The sequence below is a fragment of the Syngnathoides biaculeatus genome, chromosome 10 (assembly GCF_019802595.1).
Source record: "Syngnathoides biaculeatus isolate LvHL_M chromosome 10, ASM1980259v1, whole genome shotgun sequence".
NCBI classification, from domain to species: domain Eukaryota; kingdom Metazoa; phylum Chordata; class Actinopteri; order Syngnathiformes; family Syngnathidae; genus Syngnathoides; species Syngnathoides biaculeatus.
In genome coordinates, this window is record NC_084649.1 from 23,586,010 (window position 1) to 23,611,091 (window position 25,082).

Consider the following 25,082-nt stretch of genomic DNA (forward strand, 5'->3'; position numbering starts at 1 on the left):
CTTTGTGAACTCCCGTTTTGTCCGATTGTGCGATCGGATTTAACAGAGTTTTTCAGGCCCGGGTCGTGTTTTCCGGGTGTTGTTAAATACGAATCGGTTCGATCTGGATTGAAATGAGTTTCATGACGCAGCTTTTTGACCTAGCACAGTTTGTCCAAATCAGATCTAGTTTAACATCAAACAGGAGGAGATGTGGAGTGAGTTTGGTTTCACACCGGAGCTTGTAAAACTCAATTTTGTTCAACTCCAACAATATTCCGCTGATTTGATGGTGCCGGGTCATGCTAAGTGAGATTGTGAGCATGAAATCCAAACTGAATCGGCTCTGGATTGAATTTGGTTTCAGGATGAAACTTCTGATGAGCTGGCACTTGGCCTTATCTGATCGGGAACGTCAGTGTTGAATTGAAATGACGTGTTGACTGGTGTGTTCAATTCAAATTGGTTCAATCTGGATTGAAAGTAGTTTCATGACGCAGCTTTTGCCCTTGCTAAGATTGTTCATATCTAGGGGAGATGTGGAGTGAGTTTGGTTTCACACTGGAGCTTGTAAAACTCTGAATTTTGTTCAAGTCCGACAATATTCTGCTGATTTCATGCTAGGTGAGATTGTGAGCATTTAAATCCAAACTGAATCGGCTCTGGATTGAATTTGGTTTCATGATGCAACTTCTGATGAGCTGGTGCTCGGCCTTATATGATCGCGAGTGTCAGTCTTGAATTTAAATGATGGCCAAATTAAATTGAAATTGGATCAGATCTGGAGTGAATTTGGTTTCAGGTTACACTTTCTGAACTGGCGTGATCAGATTTAACAGAGTTTTTCAGCCCCTGATCGTGTTTACTGGTGAGTTAAATTCAAATTGGTTCGATCTGGATTGAAATTAATTTCATGACACAGCTTTTGACCTTGCACAGTTTGTGCACATCAGGAGGAGATGTGGAGTGAGTTTGGTTTCACACCGGAGCTTGTCAAACTCTTGATTTTGTTCAATTCCGACAATATTCCGTTGATTTAACGGTGCCTGGTCAGTGTTGAATTCAAATGACAGCAAAATTAAATTGAAATAGGATCAGATCTAGAGTGAGTTTGGTTTCGTGTTACAGCATATGAAAGTGACACTTTGTCCAAAACCGATAATGTTCGACAGACCTTTATGTGCTTACCTGTGTTTAGTGGGATCGCGTGATTATTTTTGTAATTACACAGTAATTAAATTCTAATAATATTATCTCCGGAGTGAATTTGGTTTCATAATCAGGGTGTACCCGGTTTCCTGCCCGCAGATAGCTGGGATATGCTCCAGCGCTGCCACAACCTGTGTGAGGATAAGCGGGTCAAATAATGGAAGGAATATGTTTTGTTTTTTTTAACTCACATATTGCCCATATCAGATGTGAATTTTTAAAACGCCTGAACTTGGTAATTGGAATTTGTCAGTGTGTTATTTTAAAATCAGATCAGATCTGGGTTGAATTTGGTTTCATGTTACGCTGAACGTAGCAAACTTTGCCCAAATTCAGTGAGATTGAACAGTTTTAACAGCTCAATCGTGTTAGGCCGGTTTTCAATGTTGGATGCAAATCTGGTTCGGATCTATCTATCTATCTATCTATCTATCTATCTATCTATCTATCTATCTATCTATCTATCTATCTATCTATATCTATCTATCTATCTCTATCTATCTATCTATCTATCTATCTATCTATCTATCTATCTATCTATCTATCTATCTATCTATCTATATCTATCTATCTATCTATATCTACATACACAATCGATCGATCGAGGGCCACTATTCCATTGATGTTAACCCCTTTAGTGCTAATTGTCGGGCTCCAAAGTAACCGTTTATGCCCTTTTTTATTTCATTTTTTTCCACGGCAAAATTGATACTTGTGCGTTCCCAAGCTGTAAAAATGTCAACGTTTAAAGCGTGGAAAAGCAGACAGTTTTTGAGGGCGCCACCCACTGACGAGCCGTCCCGGAGTGGAGTATACTCAAGCTAATTAGATAATGACAGGAGTGCCACTTAGGGCCCGTACTGTAGTGACTTCGTTGACGCCAGCCAAACGTTTAGCCCGGACGGTATGGTTTTCTTTTTTCTCCCCCCCCCCCCCATTTTCTTCCTCCGTTTGCAGTTTTAATCACAGGTTTGCTCAAACAGTAGAATGCAGTCTGTCAGGTTTGCGGCGGACGAGCAGAAGAACCTGTTAATGTTTCGGCTTGGCTGCCTCATTGTCGCAAGCTAATTATCTTGTCACATTGTCTTTTTTTTTTTTTTTTTTGTCGGGTTAATTTGTGGGATTGTGTAGGTTTGTTCTGGCTTTCCACTACATATATTTTTTAAACATTCATCTTATTTTTCTCAGTAAACACTAGTACTGTAATTCCCGGCCTACGGAGCGCACCATGTTAAAAGCCTCACCGAGTACATCTGGAAAGGAAATATCATTTGGTACATACATACGCCGCAGCTGTGTAAAAGCCGCAAGTGCCCACATTGAAACACAAGATATTTACAAAGACGGTACACAGAACGCTAGTGCTGATGCTAGTCCTAACGCTAGCACCGAGCTAAAGGAAGCACTAACGCTAGCGCCACACTAAAGCTAGCACTAACTCTAGTGCCGCGCTAGCACTAATGCTTACAGGGTCTGTTAAAATAAAACTTACTGGTAAATATCACTGACATGCAAGTAATACAGCAGCAACATGCTAGCACAGCGCTAACGCTAGCATAGCGCTTACAGGGCCAGTAAAAGTCACTTCCTCGGTACATATATTCCATCAGTCTCATTCTTACCTTTTCCGCTCGAGTGCCCGACTTGCGGCTGTCAGGAAAAAAATGCGCAGATTAGCCGCATCGCCGCATAAATCGCAGGGTTTAAAGTGTGTGGAAAAAGTCGCTGGTTCTAGGCCGGAAATTACGGTAATCATTATCAAGATTTTATCATATGACATCGATACTAATTTCGTAAGCTCATTTATGGTATTTTGCATTACGTCTCATCTTCAAATTAAGTAAGACACAGTTCTATGTGTAAAATATAACGGGTATTAAGCATAAACACAAGAACGACTTTAAAACAACCTTAACGCTGATAAGAAGTGCGTTGCAATCATAGGTTGTGTGACGCAAGGGCACACGCATGCTAATAATCGAGTCCAATTCGATCAGTCTCCTCATTTTCAGTAAAAGCAAGCTAAAGCCCGATGAGCAGATCTTCATCAAGATTATCCCGAGCAGTTATCGTTGTTCTCTAACAATCGCAAAATTTTAACGGGGCTAAAAAACGTTCTATGTGGCACCACCAGTGTAAACATTATTTTGTTCGCTATTACTTTCAGGGAAGAAGAATTGGCCTCACAGTTCTGAGGTTGCGGGTTCGATCCCGGCCCCACCTGTGTGGAATTTACATGTTCCCCCTGTGCCTGGATGGGTTTTCTCCAAGCAGTCCAGTTTCCTCCCACACCCCAAAAGCATGCAACATTAATTGGACGCTCTAAATTGCCCATAGGTGTGATTGTGAAGCGCGGATGTTTGTCTCCGTGTATCGTGTGATTGGCAGGCGACCAGTTCAGGGCGTCACCCGCCTCCTGCCCGTTGACAGCTGGGATAGGCTCCAGCACTCCCTGCGACCCTCGTGAGGATAAGTGGCAAAGAAAATAGCTGGATGGATGGAATAAGAATGGAACAAATTGATTCAGGAATTTTCCTCCATCTCAGGGGGCCGCCATATTTCGCCACATCGCCCTCTGCTGTCAGCTGAAATTTATTTTGCGAGCATCATGCGCCAAAACCTGGGACAGAAAAGTCGCAGGCTCCCCTTTCCAGTGTATACTGCGTTAACTATGCTTATGTATACTATGTTTTCGTACTATAAATGCACTACTTTTGAGACAATGTTGGTGATTTAAAAAAAAAAAAAAAAGCAACATTTACTTGTTTTGAGAAGTCATATTGTCTTGTTAGTAAATTGAGTATTGTTTTCCTCACTTGATCATCGTGTAGCGTGTCGTGTCAGTCATCCCGTTTGCGCCGCACGCGATGCGGGCCCCAAGAACACGCAATCACGCGCGGATTCTCTCCCATTTTGAAAACGGGTCAAGCCGTTCAAAATGGCCACCTGTACCGCGCCGTACGTACGTAGGTATGCGCGCGGACCGCTCTCCGGGCGGCAGTCGGCGGTCCGAGCCGTCCCGATCTCGCAACATGTGGAAGTGATGTTCCTAAACACAAAGGAGGCAGGCCAAACATTGTTGTCCCCGGGTAAAACGTGACACGCCAAGAAGATGCTTTGTAATAGATGCTGTCGGGGAGGGAAAATCTGGAAGGGATTAAGCGTTTTGCTGCCATGACAGATTCCCTCCATTGTTCTTAAGCAGCGCGATTGTGTCACGCCTCCCCACGTTTCTCATTCACCGCCGATTTAGCCCGTGCGCGGTCCCCCACGCACGGGTTTTCAACCCCAGCCATGTCGGAGAGGTCAATTAGATTACTTGAGAGTTTTCAGCCCCTTAAAGACTCTGTTTGGCTTTGTCTCGTTTTGTTTTTTGTTTTGTTTTTTTCCTCTCTTCCTTGCCGTCCCCAGATGTGTTCCTCCAGGATGTTTATCAGCTGCTCGGGGAGTCGGCGGTGAGCGGGTTTTTCTCTCGAAGGGCGCCGCAAATAAAGAGGAATCGCTTTGATCGGGTGGGCTCGGAAAAGACCTCGAGTGCGTCCATTTGTCCGTTTGTTTTGGACGCGGGGCTGTCGAGTTTGGGGCCTCAGCCCGTTTGTCTTCAAACCTACAGGGAGAAAGGCTTAAAGGGGAAATCCGGCAGTTTGCATTAACAATGTATCCAAAAGGTCATGTGATATGTACTCTATCTTGACAATGCGATGCTAAATCCTCTCTCATTTAATCGTGTTTTGAGAAGATTTTTATCAATAATTATGAATTTTCAGGGGCGCCACCATTTTCGCGACTCACATGACCTATGTGCGCGGATGTGACATTACATACTCCCCCGCCACGACATTTGCGCGCCGCTCGCGTTTGGCCCAAAAGCGGTCGCACGGTCCGAATGGCGGACGCTTGCCCTTGTGCCGAGCCGGCCCGGAACAAAAAAAAAACGTTTGTGTGTGGACGTGTGATGAGCGGTCGAGCGCGAGGCCCTCAGCAGAAGGACAATTGTCCGCTGACAATATGCACTTTAACGGACTCAACCGTCAAAAATAAAACTCATAAATGTGTAATATCGCTGAAATATATGTTGGATAATATGATCATTTTGTAGCTTATACAATGGCGAGGACATTACAGCCTCCAACATAAATGTTGATCAAATGTGGTGCCACACAATAAACCTTCCTCCCACAGTAATTTATTCATCCATCCATCCATTTTCTTTGGTGCTTATCCTCATAAGGGTCCCCGGGAGTGCCGGGGCCTATCCCAGCTGTCAACGGGCAGGAGGCGGGGTACACCCTGTACTGGTTGCAAGCCAATCGCAGGGCACATAGAGACAAAACTGTGAGGTCAACGCTTTCGAGCTGATCCACCGTGCCGCTCCAGTTATTTATTCCATTTACAAAATATTATGCGCTAGTTACTTGTGGGCGACACGGTGGATCAGCTGGTAAAGCGTTGGCCTCACAGTTCTGATGTCCCGGGTTCAATCCGGGACCCGCCTGTGCCGAGTTTGCATGTTCTCCTCATGCCTGCGTGGGTTTCCTCCAGGCACTCCGGTTTCCTCCCACATCCCAAAAACATGCGACATTAATTGGACACGCTAAATTGCCCGTAGGTGTGACTGTGAGTGCGACTGTTGTCTCTCTCCATGTGCATTGCGATTGGCCGGCAACCAGTTCAGGGTTTACCCTGCCTCCTTCCCGTTGACAGCTGGGATAGGCACCGGCACTCCCGCGACCCTCGTGAGGATAAGTGGCAAACAAAATGGATGGCTGGATAGTTACTGCGAATTGATTCGGTGTAACTGCCAAACAAAAAAATTGTTCCCGTTTTTTTTTTTGAGGTTTTGTCGACTCTTCAACAGTCTCATGTGATTATTGATGACCTCATTGTGACCAATTGTAGCCAATTTATTTAATTTCAAAATGTATTTGCAATTGTTTACTGTTTAAAGTTGAGTTTGTGGTAAAACAAACCCCGAAAATGCCTTTTTTTTGTGCATCATAAGTGTGTATTTGCTGCGTTTGCATAATACAGTGCTTATTTTGTATTTGATTTGAATAGTGGCACGAGTCGTGCGCGGAGAGTACCGGGAATCGCTTGGGGGTTGCGATCTGTATCAGGCGGGACGTCGCATTCCTTCTTTGTGTCGTTTATTTTTCCCCCCCGCTCCACACAGCAGTTCAAGTTGATGCCAAAAAGTTCGACTCTGGTTCCACCTGACCGCAGCCGTCTTCGGGTCATGTTTATTTCTTTATTTTAAGGAGGACGCGGGGGCACCTTAAGAACCCTGCAAGCCTTCAAGCTTCCACGGCGGAGTCTGTTACGAGGTGTTTACTTGGTGCCGGCGGTCCCCGCCTTCAGATCATTAGCGAGTTCTTGTCGTGCACCTCCCTTGACCTTTCCCGCGATCGTCTGCACTCCACGAAACGAGATCTTCTGTCCGAGCACGATTGATGTTGTTTGATATCTCGACTCGCATTTTGCAGTCGGTTTAGGAACCAGGCCTGCGCAGGTCTACGGTCTTGGCCCCCGCCATCTTTCACCCTCGTCCATTTCCGCAGCGGTTTCCGAAGAGCGTCCAGTCCTTTGCCGTTGTCTGTACGCTAATACGCGGGCCCCGGCTTAAACCTGCTCCAGACCGTGAGCTTTTTCCGAGATAAGCCGACGCAGGCGATTCAGCAAGCGGTCGGGAACACTGTCGTCTTTGTTTTTTTTCGACGTGCTTCTCGTTGCCTGACCCTACGAGTCACGTTCCGCTTGAAAATAGCCTGAAAACAAAAAAACAAAAACGAAGAAGAGGGGGAAATAGGTGACTTCGAGGTTTTGGGTTTGTGAGCTACTGTGACAAACACACAAACCTTCGGTGTGTCGCACTCCAGTTCTGCTGACCCAAGGGCACTCATGTGAAACCACTTTAATCCCCCGCGTTCAGGCTGTTTGGGTTGTGGGGGGGGGGGGGGGGGGATCTCCCTTCGCGGCTCAGAGGTATTAATTTTAGTTGGTCCTATTATAACAGTGCGCAATTGTCCGAATAGTAGTGCTGTTTATGAATAGGCCCACATTAAGTGTGCTACAAAGTTGGCTCAGCGTTCCCCTTTCTCCTCGACCCCTCCCCCCGTCCCCACTCAAAGTCATAAGCCTCAGCGGCGTTTTATCGCTTTTTTTTTTTTTTTTTTTTAATGCCACAATTTTATACGTTGTGATGAGTTCACTGGCTCCAAGGCCGTGCATGTCCTGGAGCGTCGGCAGATTATGACTTGTAACCGCTCCTCACCACAAAATGACCAATCCAGGCGAGATTGGTTTCCCTCTGCTACATTCCCTGGAAAGTTTCTGATTTTTTTTTTTTTTTTCAAATTTATTTTCTCCCCAAATGTGCTGATTCAGGCTTTCTCGAAGCAAAAAAAAAAAAACAGAAGACAAGAAAGAACTGCAGCAAGTCTGGCGCGCCGCTTGTCAGTCTTTCCTTTTCCAGATGGATTAGCGCTTGAGTCTCACGTGGAGGATGACGACTGGCAGGTGATCTAAGCAGTGTTTGTTGCCCCTTTTAAACAGCCTTTCAAAGGAATCGGTTGACAAATTCATCCCCGACACCTGACACTCACTTGTCCCGTGCTACTGCGTGAAGAGGATTTTGTTCTACGAGTATTCATGATTAGCACTTATTCATAAATAAGCAGCGTTAGCATTGGTGCTAACCACTGTTTTGCTCGCTCGTATGACCGTCACAGTCAGGATGTTTGTCGTGCGCTTCAGTTATCGGTTAAGCGAGTGGAAATACCCGGCCAGAGTTAGCTTTGTTACGTGACGCCGACGTCTGCACACAAACAACACAACGGCATGAAAATAGAAAGCGAAACTTGCGTGTGCTGTTCTGAAGGAAAAGACCACCATCAGGCTCACTCGAGTTCAAAGGTTGCCGTGTTAAATTTAACAAAAAAGTAACAGTGCACAGTGGTACAGTGGGAAGAGTACAAACATGCGGCGGTGCCTTACGCCTCACCGCCGCACCTTCTTATCAAAACTTCCCCCGCCAAATGTCATCGTGCATCACAACGTTTATTGGCAAGGGTTTACGACCATTTGCCGACCTTGATTTGGACACCGGAGCCCAGATACAAAGATAATTCTTAAATAATTAAATGGAATTGCCATAAACGGCACAACTTTGTGTTGTTTTGAAATGTTACAAGGAAATAGTCAAATAAATTGGATACAAGCATTCATTTGAAATTGGCCATTTGGACTTAAAATGGAGATCGAGACTACAAAGGACTGAGCTAAGTTTAGGTAAACTTTATCCACCTTTTTTTTTGGCGGCGTTAGCAATTTTCCACCTTAAAGGGGAAATCCAGTGCTTTGCATGAGCAATGTATCCAATAGGTCATGTAATACGTACTCGATTTTGACAACGTGATGTGAAATCCTCTCTCATTTAATAGTGTTTTGAGAAGATTTTTATCGACAATTTCGACTTTTCAGGGGCGCTGCCATTTTCGCGAGTCGCATGACTTACGTGCGCGGATGTGATGTGTAAGGTACGATCACATTGTGCCCAGGGCTGATTTCTCAAATTTATCCCCATCTGATGAAGAAATAGCAGTATCGGTTGTTCGGGAAGAGGGAGGAATACTTCCATACAGATTTGAACCTGTGGCTGGAAATAATGTTGAATATTCGGATGGTTCTCCGGGCGGAAGGACGCTGGAGTCTGACTACTCGTGAACGAAGGCCCCTGGAGCTCCGGGCCGGCAGACGCGGATGGTTCTGGGGCGGTCGCCGAGCTTCGGCGGAGGCCGCTTCCCGAGCTTCGGCATCCGGCGGAGGCCGCTAGCCGAGCTATTCTGCCTTTGCTGAGTTCTGTGTAAAGCCCGTTTGCCGATAAAGGCTCCTTAGCTTCCGTTCTGTCTCTTATTCGGCAAATTTTCGAAGTGCATCATGGGTAAGATGCCCGGCGGCAGTCTTTCCACATTGTAAATGAGTCTAATCGCGATTGCTTTTCTCTCAACTGGTAACGCAGTACAAATGTTTGAGTTGACGAAGGGCTGCGAATGCAAATGTGTGCGTGTGTGTTCCTCTCACTCTCAAGCTCTGATTGTTTCCTGAGCTCTGCGCCAGATAGGAAGTAGGAGGAAGTTATTGGAGGAGCTGCAGCAAAATTTATTAGGGCCAAACATACACTCGGGAGGAGCAGAGAGGGCAGCATGGCTCTAATTATCGCGTATTATTTTGCGCGGATACGTGCGAGGGAGGAAGTGGAAAAGGCGGCGCAAAGAAGGCCTTTCAACGGCGCGAGGACGGGGCGAGAGCCATGTTCTTGTCACAGAGCAGCAAGCTAAAATGTTTTCTTTCTCCTGTAATACGACCTTTGAGAGCAGCTGCTGCCTTCGGCTGCCAAGTCCTGTTGTTTCCCCTGTCAAATGTGTGTGTGTGTGTGTGTCGGTCTGCAGAGGGTGCGGGGTTGGGGAGGCGCGGGGGGGGGGGGGGGGGGGAACTTGGGGTTTGGAGGACCCTCGTACAGATCGAAATCGCTCCCTCCACATCGACACTTGCATCGCTTGCGGTTTAGTGTGTGGAGACCAAACGTTTCGGTTTAAAGACAATCTCAAATGAAAAGAACTGAACCAACAAAAACGATCACCTCGATGGGAATGTGTTCCAAATGTATTTGTGTGTGGAGAAAAAAATTCAGAATATTGGTGACTAAGAACGACATTCAGTTGAAGTACTTATTCCACCCCATCGCCGAGCTAAATAGTCAACCAATTCATAGTAGCTACTGAGACCTCACAATAACTTGTGCCAGGAAAGTTCCAGGACTGGCGGATTTATGAGATATATTTCAAACTTCAAGCTATTGAGTTTTCACCTTGAGCTTGTGCCAGATGAGAAACCAGCAGGTCTACAAAGAGATTCCTTGGCGTTTGCTCTGAGCATCTCGCGGTTCGTGCCATCAACCATGCTGGGAGAGCTTCTCTACACACCGCAGTATGATTTTTATTTCTAAGATTTAAAACATCTCACCCCCCCCCCCCCAGTTTCCCCATGTTTTGGGAAGGGGGGGGGGCAATAACTCATTCACTGCCATGGACATGTAGATTCACCAAATGTCTTCCAAAGATCTTTATTTCCTCAGACAGATTTAGTTGTCAAGTCCGTTTTTCAGCGGGTAGTCTGAGTCTCTTTCAGCTTGTCTGTGAAATTCCGATTTGTAGACCACTGATAATAGTTCACATAACAGATCCGCGTAGAGCAGGGGTCGGGAACCTATAGCTCGCGAGCCAGACCTGGCTCTTTTGGCGGTTGCCTATCTGTCGTGTAGAGAAGGTTTGTCCTCGTAAGGTTGCCGTAGTTTGGTGTGGGAGGCAACGCAAATAACGCAGAGATGGTTTGACCTAGTGGGTTGAAGTATTTTTTGCGTGGTAGTCGATGTCCAGAGGTGCAGAAGGGTCTAACGCTGATGTTGTAAGAACTAATTATGGAAACGCTTTTGACAAATGTCGCTCCACGAAACAAATATGAGGAGTACCGAAGTTTTCAACAAGAATGGAGAGCTTTTGTGGAGAGGGAGGGTTCTGCTGTGTGTTTAAATGAAATGCTCGACGTTGCCAACTTCGCATAAAGACAAGATAATCAAACGAACAAAAGACATGCCTCTGTCGGCAAGAACTGATCACCGTCGTACGAGCATGATGGGAAATCAAATTGAATTACGTTCACGATGAATGGACGGACGTCTCAATGCCTTCGTGACCATGTATGAAATGGACTATCAAGCCACGAGCAAAACCAGGAAGCACCTGAAGTCGCATTAATGGTAAGAAGTGCTTTTGTCATCATTGTTTAGGAACATCATAACAATGTTATTTAAAAGAATTCAAATACTTTATTGTACTCTAAAAGTGACTGTTCTACACAAATACTTCTGTATTTAGTTTTTAAAAAAATATTGCATGGCTGTTTTGAAATTACATTTTAAATTTTTTGGCATTTATGGCTCCCTCAGTCGAAAAGATTCCCGACCCCTGGCGTAGAGGGCTGTGTTCCATCGCTTTTGGATGACATTTTTTTTTCCTGAATTGAGATCAACGCGGCAAGTTTAGGCACCTCAATTCGTTGTTCGTGAGTTAGTTCTGAATCTGAATCAAATATTTACTACTTGTACTCTTCCGATATAAAAACTTTTGTTATTTGAAAACTAGCTTTTAAACCGAACTGAGTATGCATTTTGGTACCCGCTTCTGGGTCCAAAAATCTTTCTCTTTCTAGTTTCAAATGGCTTACTTTAACCAGGATCCTGGGGTGAAACGTGTGGCCTAGTACCAAATGTGCGAGTCAATATCCCGGTGGTTTGGGACCGCTACTGTAGTTCCCTGAAATCCTGAACAGATAAGCGGTACAGAAAGTCGATGAATAGATTTTTTTAAGGACTCTAGTTAGAAAAAATGTGACTGGTAAAATGCTGAGAAGGAACTCGTTGCTCTCTCCCTTGAACGCAGCTGCCTCGGCCATCTTGTGTCACGTTAAGAAATAATGGACCTCTTGTTTGGACAAAAAAAAAAAAGGGAAACAAACTGATCTGTTGTCCTTTCTAGGAAAATGTACTTTGTTGTTTTCTGGTTATTGCCCGTGCTCTACAAAATCCCTGCAAAGGAATCCCTTTTTTTTTTTCCTCGTCTTACCAGCTGCTTTCCTCCCGTGCATGTGACCCAGCAGCACCGCGAGTGACTCAGTTGTAAAAAAAAAAAAAAAACAACTAGATTTCGGTAGCCCATTTCGGCACGAAGAAGAAAGGAAGCGGGGCAATAAACGCCGGCCGGCGGCCAACGGCGTTCGAGACTGAGGGGGAACAGGACGTGGCGAGGTGACCGCGGTCGGGTGCTGAGGAACACGTACAGGAAAGATGGCCCATGTGCGCGGCGCATGAATGGCGTGGTTTGAATGAACGTGCGCGGGCTGCAGCGCTATTTACATTCCTGCTGCACATTGGAATTTTCTTGCATGTCGGTCTGGGCGTCCCGTGGCTCGACTCCCAGAAAGTGGAAAGGAGTGTTGTGCGAATTGCGTGCCGGGTTTGAGTATTTCATTGTGCCGTTCGGTCGCACCGTGAAGCTTTTTTGCTCTCGAAGTTCGTAGTCTCAGTGTGGCGTCGCTTGATACGGTTTGGTTCTGAGCAACCAATTCAAACGAAAAAGAAAAACGGAGTCCCGCATTTCAGCATTTTCTCTCCCTCGTGTTCAAAATTAGCCAAGGTCTAATTATCTGACTCCTCGGGCTGAAAACCATTAATCAAAAAGTTCAAGTCAAATCTTGGCCCAGTAGCTTCGCAGGAATCATTTTTCTATATGGACTGATGTTGGTATTTGCATGATGGCTGCGAACCAGGGATTATTTTCTTTAAATGAAATTGCTAAAGAAATGTGATATTATATCTCTCAAAGTTGATCTTGTGTGTTAAGATGGCTGCACGGAGTTTTGTTGGATGCACAGTTGAGCGTGTCTTGACATTCTCTGGGAGGTTTTTGGCTTGGGTGGGGGAGCAATGTGGGGTCCGTGCCACATGCGCAGATCCTCAGAAGCTACAGTTGACATTTGTTCCACTGGAGAAGTTTGTAGGCTGCGTGGTTGCTCATTTAAAAAAAAAAATCAGGAAGCTTAAATAATGTGTACTGTATTTGTTGATCCTTGGGGTGGTTTGAAAAAAGCATGTCGCTGAATTTTATGACGACACCTGGAAATTGTTTTAAGTTGTGAAAAAAAAAAAAAAAAATGTTTAGCGACGCGCTAATACCGATATCGATGCCAGTACTGAATCTCTGTACTGTAGTCTTACTCCTAAAACTGCACCGATATTGTGTTCCGGTTCTGATTTAGCAACCCGAGATATGACTTCCTTGTCAGCCATGCGGAGATACTTTATGGTAACCACGAGTGACAGCACATTTAGACAAGGGTAAATTATTAAAAAATTGCTCGGGCAGCGACCGTGACGAGCACCCCCCTGGCCATCCGGCAAGCACCGAGTTTCGAGTTCCGTCTTTAGCTCGACTTAGTACTTAGATCGTGGGGGAAAAACACTCTTAAAATCAGTTGTCCTGTCATAATTTAATTTCATAACTTCTCAAGAAGCAGTAAAATGCTTGGGAAGACTTTTACCAGCATGGAATTGGATGTTAAAATGTCAGGAATGGATAGTTTGTATTTTCCAAAAGTGTTCTACTTGAGTGAAAACAGATGCCGTGTTCAAGAAAAGTTTGTTTTGAAAAAATATTTGGTCATATTTAAACATTTCCATCACAGTCGCAAGACAAAAAGGATATTATCAAGTGTCGGCGAGCACAGAAATTCAAGCACTTGCGCTTGTACGAGGCCTCAAAAAGTGTGCCGTCGGTATATCGCTAATTACGTCTCCTTCAAGTGACGAGACGGATGCACCGAACCAGATTTTCGCCCCACATCCCCCCCAAACCCCCCACCCCCGCGCGCCCTCCGCTGTGCTGATGTTGCATTCCGGCTCAAACAATCCCTCTGTTTTCCAAACCCCAATCCGGACGCCAAAATTGGACAACACCCCCTCCCCTTCTCGCTCACCCCTCGGCACTCCCGACGGACCAACCAACTTATCCGGCGGAGCCGCAGCCGCCCCTCTCCTCCCATCCGCTGGTCTCCTATCCTTATTTGGGTAGAGACGTTCCCGACGCTGGGTGGGGTGGTTGGAAAGGGGAAAAGGGGGTGGGGTGGGGGGAGTCTGGGTCGGGGGGGCGTCGGTTTGACACAAGGGAGGCAGGAGGAGAAACTGTGAGCCCTTGCAGCCCTTTCTTAATAAGGACATGTCTGGAATTCAGGCCGCACTCTCGGTGAAGTGCCTCACTTGAACAGATCTGTTGCTGTCTTGGTGGGGGACGTTTTGTTTTCTGGTCTCCCTGCCCACCACTCACCACTCTTATTATTATTATTATTATAATTATTATTTCGACTGCTAAAGCCTCACGACATGTACCCGCTGTTATCCCCTGGCGATGCGACGCCCGAGCAGTGCCGAGTTCAGTTTGCAGTGTTGCGTTCTTATCCCGTGACCCTGTTTAATGGGTTCTCCCGTCGCCGAGGCCTCGCCGGCCAAAATTAGCAGCCTGATGTGCGGTTATTTGACAAACTGTAAACGGGGGTCGGCGATATCGTGTTCGTTGTAGCGGGCGACTGAATGCTGCGGTGCAACCAAAATAAATCCTCTCCACTTGAATAAATCAATAGTTCTCTCGTTGCCATTTTTGGCCTTTTGTAAACTTCCCAAACTCTGTTTTCAACAAAAGCAAATAAAACAGTTGTTTTAATTTGTTTTGTTTAAATATTTTATTTCTTTTATTTCTTTCTTTCCATTTCTTTTTATTTATGCAACCATGTATGAATTACCTTGTGTATGAAATGCGCGATGTAAATGATAGAAATACATTTACCCGGTGAGCTAGCCGTTAGCACGTCTGCCTCACAGTCGAGAGGTTCTGGGTTCGAAATCTTGATGTGCAGTATGAATTTGTACTGGACACCTCCCCCATCCCAAAAAATGTTAGCTTACTGAAGACTAACTTGTCTTTCTTCTTCTTTTCCTTTCAGCTTCTCCCGATTTAGGGGTCGCCACAGCGTGTCATCTTTTTCCAACTTGTGCATCTTCCTCTCTAACACCCACAGTCTTCATGTCCTCTCTCACAACATCCATCAATCTTTTCTTTGGTCTTCCTCTCACTCTCTTCCCTGGTAGCTTCATCCTTACCATCCTCCTACCAATTTCCTCACTCTTTCACCTCTGGACATGTCCAAACCATCGAAGTCTTCTCTCTCGAACCTTGTCTCTAAAACATCCAATTTTGGCTGTCCCTCTAATGTGTTAATTTCTAATCCGATGCAACCTGCTCACTCCAAGCGAGATCCTCAGCATCTTAATTTCTGCTACCTCAAGTTCTACTTCCTGTTGTCTCTTCAGTGCCACCGTCTCTAGTCCGTACATCATGGCCGGCCTCACCACTGTTTTCTTGACTTTGCCCTTCATCCTAGCAGAGACTCTTCTGTCACATAGAACACCAGACACCTTCTGCCAACTGTTCCATTCCGCTTGGACCAGTTTCTTCACTTCCTTACCACACTCTCCATTGCTCTGTATTGTTGACCCCAAGTATTTGAAGTCGTCCACCCTCGCTATCTGTTCCCCCTTCAGCTTCACTCTTCCCCCCTCCACCTCTCTCATTTACGCACATATATCCCGTTTTACTTCAGCTAATCTTCATTCCTCTCCTTTCCAGTGCATGCCTCCATCTTTCTAATTGTTCCTCCACCGGCTCCCTAACTTAACTAACTTGTCCACAGACTCTAAATTGTCCATTGTTTTTCTGTATGTGCCTTGCAAGTGGCCAGCGACCATTCCCGGGTCTACCTCGCGTCTGCCGCCTAAAGTCAGGCTCGCCCATGATCTTCATGAGCCCGAACTTTACAGAAAATAGATCGATGACAGCGACCCATTTCTCGTCGTGAAGTTCATGCATTTTGGGCAATCACGCGCCTGCTGTAATCTTGAAGTAACCTAAACACACGAGCACAGTGGTAAATTCATAATCACTACACATATTTGTGCATTTGATTTAAAAATCACTTCAACGCTAGGAAAATAAACTGATCAGATGAAATACGGCCGAGGGGGGGCTTTCTTGTGAGGCAATCCGATGATGTCTTCCAGTGCTGCGCAAGCTAGTTCATTGCAAGGTATTTCTAACCTCTATATATCATAAGTACAATACATATTTGTATGGAAAACACCCTGAGGTCGTAATTACAAAGCAATGATACAATTAAAAAAAAACAACAATCTGGGCTGTCACAAACCGAGGGCATCCTGTATTCAGGCCTAGCCTCACTTTGCTAACACTCCTGAAAACCATGACTTGTTTTCTTTGATTCCCGTCACGGCGCTTACTCCCGGAAACGACTTCCTTTCGGCTTCTGATTGGCCGCACCGGCCTGCCAGGTCATAGCGCCGCCACCTGTTCCGCCGTCACGCCTGTTCCAAAGCCTGCAAATGTGATTCCGCACAGTCTGGGCTTTCTCCATCCCGCCGGTGGGAACCTCGGTGATGCGTAGGATTTATTGCTTGCTGCAAAACACGTTTTATTTAGGTCATATTCAACATTTGTGACAGTATTTGAGTTTTCAACATGGGCTTAAAGTGTTGAAATGTCTCGATTTTGATTTAAACTACCGGTATGACTTTTATTACAGTTCCTGTTTTATTTGAGCTTGTGGAACTTGGTTGTTGTTTTGTTTTTTGTTTTTTTTTGGACAATTTTTGCATTACACGGACTGAAGTACATACAACATGCGATGTGGAGTGGACATTGGATTATTGGGAATAATTACAAAGCAAGGTTGTTGTTTTTTTCATTTTTCCATTTGTGGTTATCAATTGGTAAACACGTATGCCTCACAGTTTTTGAGGTTCTGGATTCGAACGTCTTTTTCTGCACTGATTGGTTACATGTTCTGTCTGTTCTTGCGTGGGTTTTTTTTTTGTTTTCCGGGTACTCCAGCTTCCTCCCACGGTCAAAAAAAAATCAAGTCAGGTTCACGGAAGACTCCGCATTGAAGCTTCACACAAGCGAGGAGAAATCACATTTCTATTAGGACCAATCATCATTACCAGAAACATTGATCATTTCTTATTCATCTCTCCTACTCAGGAGCATCTGCAAAAAGAAGAGAGAGAAGGTTCGGGGGGGGGGGGGGTGGTGGTCTCGTGGTTACTTCATAGACTTCCATCTGAGAGACAATGCGAGGCTGCCGAGGCAGCTTGAAAAACACTTTCTGCTCGCCGTCGGCCGCGATCCGACCGCATTGAGACACAGTTCCGACAGTTGCGAGACCACAGACATTCTCCGAGGCCAGTCCTGATTAGTGAGCTCTTTAAAGTTCATTTCATGGTCTATCTTGGATTTATTTTCATTCATCAATGCAAAGACAGAACATCTGAGGAATTATCTGTCATGGAATCCTTCTGTTTAGCGTGAAGGGAGATAACCAGATGTAAACGGAGGACGGATGAGATAGAACGCAGCACATTGACAATCGCAAATGATCCTCGCCGTGCTTGCTTTCTTGGATCAGATCTAGACCGAATATGTTTGAATATTAACTCTATAACAAATGATGTCAAAATCTGATAAGAGTCAGCAGATTTTAGTCGCAATCCTGTTAAACAGGATACTCGGTGTTGACTTGAGATTAGATGAGAACTGAATAGAATTTGGTTTCATGTTTAAATATCTTACCTTGCATTTACATAACTCACCGGAACAAAATTTGCTAAGATTTAGTTGCCTGGTGGCGGCACGGTGGCTCAGATGGGAAGCGTTGGCCTCACAGTTCTGAGGTCCCGGGTTCGATCCCGGACCCGCCTGTGTGGAGTTTGCATGCTATCCCCGTTGACTGCGTGGGTTTTCTCCGGTTTCCTATCACAACCCAAAAACATTGATTGGAGACTCTAAATTGCGCCTTGGTGTGATTGTGAGTGCGATTGGCTGTTTGTCTCTATATGCCCTGCGATTGGCTGGCAACCAGTTCAGAGTGTACCCCGCCTCCTGCCCGTTGACCGCAGGGATAGGCTCCAGCACTCCTGCGACCCTCGTGAGGATAAGCAGCTAAGAAAATTGATGGATAGTTGCCCGGTCGTGTTATATAAGAAGGTCAAGTAAAATCGAGTTCAATATGCAATGAGTTTGATTTTATCATTTGTTGATGTTTGAAAATGTTGCCAAGATGACAACATTAAATCGAGATATTTTCTGGCAATGTTTGGTTGTAATTGGATCAGATCTGGATTTAATTCTGATTTTGACCCTACACACACACAGCAGATTTTGCAAATTGGGTTACAATTTCATAGATTTTGACATCCCACTACAGATTAAATGTTGCATTTAAATTGAATCACATCTGGACTGAATTTGGTTTCATTTTCCAATTTCTAAGTATGCACCAATTTTGTCTAAATGATATCATCGGGGTTGAAAGTGACGAACGCGATCGTTAGTGTTGGAGGTGGCTCGTTTTCATGTTCACATTTCTGACCCTCCACGCACATAACAAATCCTCTTTGTTGTACTTTCAAGTGTTTTTGTGTGGACGTGAAATATTTCTTTGAGGCTGTCGTCATCTCGGTTTTGATGATACACGTCTGTAGTTAACATCTCTTACGTTGTAACATCTTGGGACCATGTGTTCTCGCATCAGCATTTTATTTTGAAGTCAGCCTCTCGGTAAAAAAATAAATGAGGACTTTCATGATGCTTTGTGGACCATCACGTAAAACTTCTCCGCTCTAACAAATGTAGTTAAGTGTTTTTCTTTTCTTACCCCCCCACAGGTCTCCTACCGATCCTTTCGTAGTGGGGCTCGGGGTCGGGCCCAGGGGGAGTCGCCACCATTGCGTCCCACGATTGGAGCGCCAACGGAAGCCCAGAAGATGGGCTGGACGGCGGGGACAACGAGGACAAGGCCATCGACGGCGACGCCGAGGGGGTGTGGAGCCCGGACATCGAGCAGAGTTTCCAGGAGGCCCTCGCCATCTACCCGCCGTGCGGCCGCAGGAAGATCATCCTGTCGGACGAGGGCAAGATGTATGGTGAGTCGAACGGATCGCAGGTCAACTTTGGTGAATTGCTACCAAATCTGCAGTCTGTCGTCGGTTTGACTTTACGGTTTTAATCGGCGCACTCGCAGCGGAAAATGCAGTCAAACGCAGACGAGCTTTGACAGGGATGTACCGTAATTCCCGGCCTACAGAGCGCACCTGAATATAAGCCTCACCCGGTACATTTGTAAAGGAAATACCATTTGGTACATACATACGCCGCAGCTGTGCAAAAGCCGCAAGTGCCCACATTGAAACACGAGATAGTTACAAAGAAAGACGGTACACAGATAGTTTAATGCTAGCGCCGCCGGGCTAATGCTAGCACCACTGCGTTAATGCTAACGCTAGCGCCGTGCTAACATAGCCGGTTAAAAAAAGAACGTACCGGTAAAAATGACTGAGACACAGCAGTAATACGCTAGCGCAGTTGTAACAGGGCCGGACCGGTAAAAGTCACTTCCTCGGCACATATATTCCACCGGTCTCACTCTAAGCTTTTCCGCTCGAGTGCCCCCTTGCGGCCAGTAGAAAAAATGGACAAATTAGCCGCATCACCGCATAAACCGGGTTGAAAGCGTATGAAAAAAGTCGCAGTTTATAGGCCGGAAATTACGCCATGTCAAATGGTTCCATTGAATGTGGTTTCATGTTAGGGCTTCTTCGGCAGCACGGTGGCTCAGCTGGTTGGCTTCACAGTTCTGAAGTCCCGGGTTCAATCCCAGACCCGCCTGTGTGGAGTTTGCATGTTCTGCCTGTGCCTGCGTGGGTTTCCTCCCACATCCCAAAAACATGCAAATTAATTGGACACTCTAAATATCCCCTAGGTGTGATTGTGAGTGCTGTTTGTCTCTATGTGCCCTGCGATTGGCTGGCAGGCAGTTCATGGTGTACCCCACCCTTTGCCCGTTGACAGTTGGAATAGGCTCCAGCACGCCCCGTGACCCTTGTGAGGATAAGCGGCAAAGAAAATGGATTGATGGATGGAGATAAGCCTGAATACTTTTAAGTGCCTGATTATGTTGCATGTGATTGCCAACATTGGATTTGCATCTGGATTGACTTTACTGGATTGTTCGTGCTGCTCACGCTCAAATTTGACAGCTGTTTGAGACTGGCCTCGTGAGTCTTGGATTGATTTAGAATCATATCTGGCTTCAATTTGGTTTAGTGTGAACATTTGTGGCATTGGATACACATTGCAGATCAGATTTGACATACATATTAGGAATCTGACCATGTTAAATTTTATCGTCAGTGTTGGATTCCGTGGGGTTTGGAATGAATTTAATTCATTTCACAGCTCCCGACTGCACGCAGATTGTAAATGTTGTCAAAAGCCGACTTAAGGGCCTGATTTTGTTCAATCAGTTTGTCAGCTTAAAACTCAAAATTGCATCAGATCTGGTTTTGAATTTTAATTTGAATGTAATCTGGAGCATGAGAGATGAATTTGCAAACCAGAGTGACAACTACGGACCGTGTATTAACCAAAGCAAATCTCGAGCATTTCTTTTCTCTGGTTTCCTCATGAGAGCCATTTTCAAAACATATTTTTTTTTTTTTTACACTCTAGCCTCAACAAGTCTGTGCACGTCGTGCTGTGACCCGGGGGCAGGTTGTTCCAGTCGCACCGGCACTCGGAGCAGGTTTTTGCTGTTCGAAAGCATCTCTTTGCTTGATTTACACCTGCCCCCTTTTCCTCTTCTGTTCGAGGGCTGAATTCGATGCAGGACGTTTCCGCCGAATTATCGCAGCGGGAATCAGGACGCGGGAAACGCAAGGCGCGTTCATTAAATTGCAGCTGTTGCACCTCTGAGCGTCCCGCGGAGCTCCAGATGGATCCGTTTTGGCACGTCCCCGCGTCGAACGAGCGGCATCCAGGTGCGGGGAATTAAAAGCATCAGTCGCGACTTATTCGGACGCCTCACTCGCATCTGGGCCAATGAGATTCCGGGGTCGGAAATTTTTATCACACGGCGGCGACTGTTGATTCGCTGGGCCGTGTCTTCGGCAAACCTCTCTCTGGCTGTTTGAAATGACGTTATTTCCAACAATGAAACGCATCCTTCCAGCCCCTTCCAGCGGTGCTCGCCTGTCCTTTAATTATTGTCCATCAAGCCCAGAAAAAATTGAATTCGATGCGGCCATAAAAAGCATCAATCACAGCCGACAGAGCGTGTATTTTAGAGGCATTAGTTTTCATTTTAACGCTCTTGGGTGGATTTTTCTACTGATGAGCCCACATTCCTTGTTGGTTTTTGGTTGGACAAAATATTATTGGAGACGGTATGTTATTATTATTATTATTGCTGTGATTGATTGGCTACTTCGGGGATGCCCAGATTTTTTTTTTACCCCAAGATCTACTTCTCAAGCATCCAGCCTCTCGCGATTGATGGATGGGGGGGGGTTGGGTTGGCTGATATTTTTTTTTTCCCTTCTTTAGAATGACCAATGATGAAATAGAATGACCAAGGCACAAAGCTCGACCCACTACAAAAATACAAAACATATTTATTTTAAAGTATATTGAGGAATCTTTATGTAAATGTACGTTTATGTGCCTTGCATTACAACATTGGCCAATATTGCACAACACAAAGTAATGAACTATAAACATTTTTTTTGTAGCTATCTGAGTTCACGTTCTTCTTTTTCTTTCGGCTTGTCCCGTTAGAGGTCGCCACAGTGTGTCATCTTTTTCCATCTAACCCTATCTCGTGCATCTTCTTTAACACCCACAGTCCTCATGTCCTCCCTCACAACAACCGTCCACCTTTTCTTTGGTCTTCCTCTCGTTTTTTTGCCTGGCAGCTCCATCCTCAGCACCCTTCTACCAATATACTCCCTCTCTCTCCAACCTGCTCACACCGATAGAGGACCTCAACATCTTCATTTCTGCCACCTCCACTTTTGCTTCCTGTTGTTTCTTCAGTGCCACCGTCTCTAATCCGTACATCATGGCCAGCCTTACCACTGTTTTATAAACTTTGCCCTACATCCTCGCGGGGACTCTTCAGTCACATAGAACACCAGACACCTTCCGCCAACTGTTCCATCACCTCGTTTCTTCACTTCCTTACCACACTCACCATTGGTCTGTATTGTTGACCCCAAGTATTTGAAGTCGTCCACCCTCGCTAGCTCTTCTCCCTGGGGCTTCACTCTTCGCCCTCCCGGATCACAGTATCATCTGCGAACATCATAGTCCAAGGGGATTCCAGTCTAACCTCGTCTGCCAGCCGATCCGTTTATACCGCAAACAGGAAGGGGCTCAGCGCGGATCCCTGATGCAGTCCCAGCTCCACCTTAAATTCTTCTGACACACTGATGGCACACCTCACTATTGTTCTGCTGCCCTCATACATGTCCTGTACTATTCTAACATATTTCTCCACCACACCAAACTTGCATATGCAGTATCACAGTTCCTCTCTTGGTACTCAGTTATAGGCTTTCTCTAGGTCTACAAAGTCTGAAATCACAAAATTGAGTTCACGTTGATGATCACTAAACAGCACACGAATAAAAATGCACACCTGGGCTGTGTCACTCCCGTCTGTGGATTCGTCCAACTGCGGTGAGAAACACTCACAATCTCCTTCCGCACATCAGTCATGGCTTCACAGCGCCGTGTAACTGTACTCCTTTACAGCTGCAGAGATTTTATTGAAGATAATATTTCCGCCCTATTTTTAAAAGATCGGAACAACGAGTCTGCTATGCCTCTTTTACCATATCTCTCCGTCTTGGAAGTACTTCTTGTCATTAACGACGATGTGATGAACCCGGAACGACGCTTCGATGGCGGCTTTCGCTGTTGAAGTATATTGTGCGAAAAATGACTGCTGTGCGGCCAGTTGGGATTATAGTTGGTTCACTTTTCTCATTCTCAGCTTGCTTTTGGGCAGAATGTCGGCGTCGTATTTTCCATAAACAGTTCGAAAATGCCGCTACGCATTTCGCTACACTGGCAGATCAGGCAAAACGCAGTTCGAAAATGACATCGTAAAAAAGTTGACCGCCTCCCATTCCTTATGAAAGTGATACATTTTTATTTTCTTTACTGCAGCATCCATACTCATGTTTGATAAGATTTCTTAAGCGAGATCTTAAAAGGGGGGTGGGAGGGTGGGGGCTCACTGACAGCATGTTTTCCTGTTCTGTCGTTGTTTGTACGTGAACTAAAGTTTTTTTTTTTTCTCGGCACGCAGTCGCAATCGACCGAAATGCATTGAGCACCCCTGGGCTCCTAGTTCAGGGTGTTGCTCCCCTCCCCCATTTGCTCGGTGCCATCTGAGATAGACCCTGTACAGGATAAGTGGCAGAGAAAATGAATGGATGGTCATCAATGTTATAATTATATGTACTGAAGTTTTGTATTAAAACTGTACATATTCAACTTTTAATTACTTCTAGTCCCTAAGAAAAACTCGTTGATCCAGTTGGATCGTTTATTCATGTTGGCAATTTATTAAAAAAACAAAAGAAAAAAAAAAAACACCAATTCATCTTTTATTGCTTGATTTAATGGCGAGGTACTTGCCGAGTCAGCACCAGAAACGCTGCCAAGCTCTTTTTCTTTATTGCGAGCAACAGAAAAGACTGTTGAGGACGGAGATTTTTTTTTCCTCACTTTCTCGGTTGGTTGAACTCAAGCATAGAGAGGCACATTAAAACTTTGCCATCAATTTCAAAATGGATGGATGAGTGGATGAAACCGGGACTTGAACCCCGAACCTCTCAACTGTGAGCTGCAAACCACCATTCTACCAACCAAATGATCTGGAAAAGTCCACCTCATTAACATTCACCGCCGGCATTCCCACTTAACATAGATATTTGACTTCCAAAGCCGTCAATGGCAGGGACACCACAAAACCATAGAGGGCCCCCCACCCCACCCCCCCCATTATTGTCGAAAGTTTAGTTTTCTGCAGTTTACTTGGATATAACACACCAAGATCGTCAACCAGAGAAACTACAGATATGAGAACATACTGTACGAACTCCACGCTACAAGCTGAGCTCAGATTTGAACCATGAACCTCAGAACATTGAGGCAGATTTGCTATCCAGGGGTGCTCAATGCGTCGATCAATGAGTGAGGGATGACTGGTTGTTACATCCAACGGCACAATTCACATACGTATTGTAAAAAAATGAAAAGTAGAAGCCACTGGTTTCTTTTAGGCAGCACACGGAACTTTCTCTAACAACTACCGCTGCTCCGCCACACACTCTTTTTCCTAGTTTACCTTACACCCGCTCCCCCCTGCTCTTAAAAATGTACACTCGTAATTTTACGCAGCGTTTTATAATGAAAGCGTCCACCACCGCTGCTTTAGTTAGCAACATAGTCTGGGCAACGTAGAGCAAAGACGAGCTAGACATCCTGCCTGTGTTTACTTTCGATATTAATGGAGAAAGTTTAAAAAGAAATGCTGTTGTTTTAAGATGCAATGACTGTCGGAGGATGTGAATAATCGAAGAAAAAATGGTTAAACTGGACAAGATTTTCTCTTTTTCCGAGTGGGAAAGGTCTGGTCTGAAGCCAAAGTAGAAAGTGCAGGATGAGATGGTGTGTCATTTTCAAATTCCACCTTGGCACAGCCTGATCCAGGATGAGGATGAGGATGACGATGCACAAAAAGATAATTCTGTATTTTAAATACAGGAAGCAACATAACATTAACCTTAAAATGGTTTGGGAGCATCATTATGATCATCATTATTAACCCAAACCATCGGTAGGTCGCGAGAGGCTGGCTGCTTGAAAAAGTAGTATCTTGGGGTAAAAAAGCCTGGGCACCCCTGTGCTAATCACTTGCCCACCCAGCTGCCTCCTAACTGTAACATTTGACTTGATTGTTCATAATGCTGGCTTTTTTTTTTAAGCTAATTTCTGCTGATTCTGGTTTGAATCCTTTTTCTGTCGTACATTCAACAGCTTTCCTGAAATGACGCTAGTTAGCTTGGAGAGAAATTTAGCTGACTGTGATTTATTTCATTTCTTTTTAATTTTTTTTTTTTTTTACTTTTCCAAGCCAAACCTCGCTAAGTAGGATTTAATAGCACTCCTGTCCTGTTTAGCATGGCACCGTTACGTGTACATTGTGCAAAGGTGCGTTGACAAAGAGGCGGCGCGCTCGCAAAACCAGACCCCCTTAGCGACAAACCGTCAAGACCGACCAAGTCATCCGAGGCCAGTTAAAACCTCCTT

General features: G+C 45.2%; 1 protein-coding gene across 1 annotated transcript in view; it reads left to right on the forward strand.

Moving 5' to 3' along the window:
• The window catches only part of tead3b (TEA domain family member 3 b), a 51,305-nt gene that overhangs the window by 1,376 nt on the left and 24,847 nt on the right, over positions 1–25,082 (forward strand). The window contains exon 2 of the mRNA XM_061832333.1: positions 18,613–18,847. Coding sequence (XP_061688317.1) covers positions 18,613–18,847 — 235 coding nt within the window. The remainder of the gene's footprint in view (positions 1–18,612; positions 18,848–25,082) is intronic.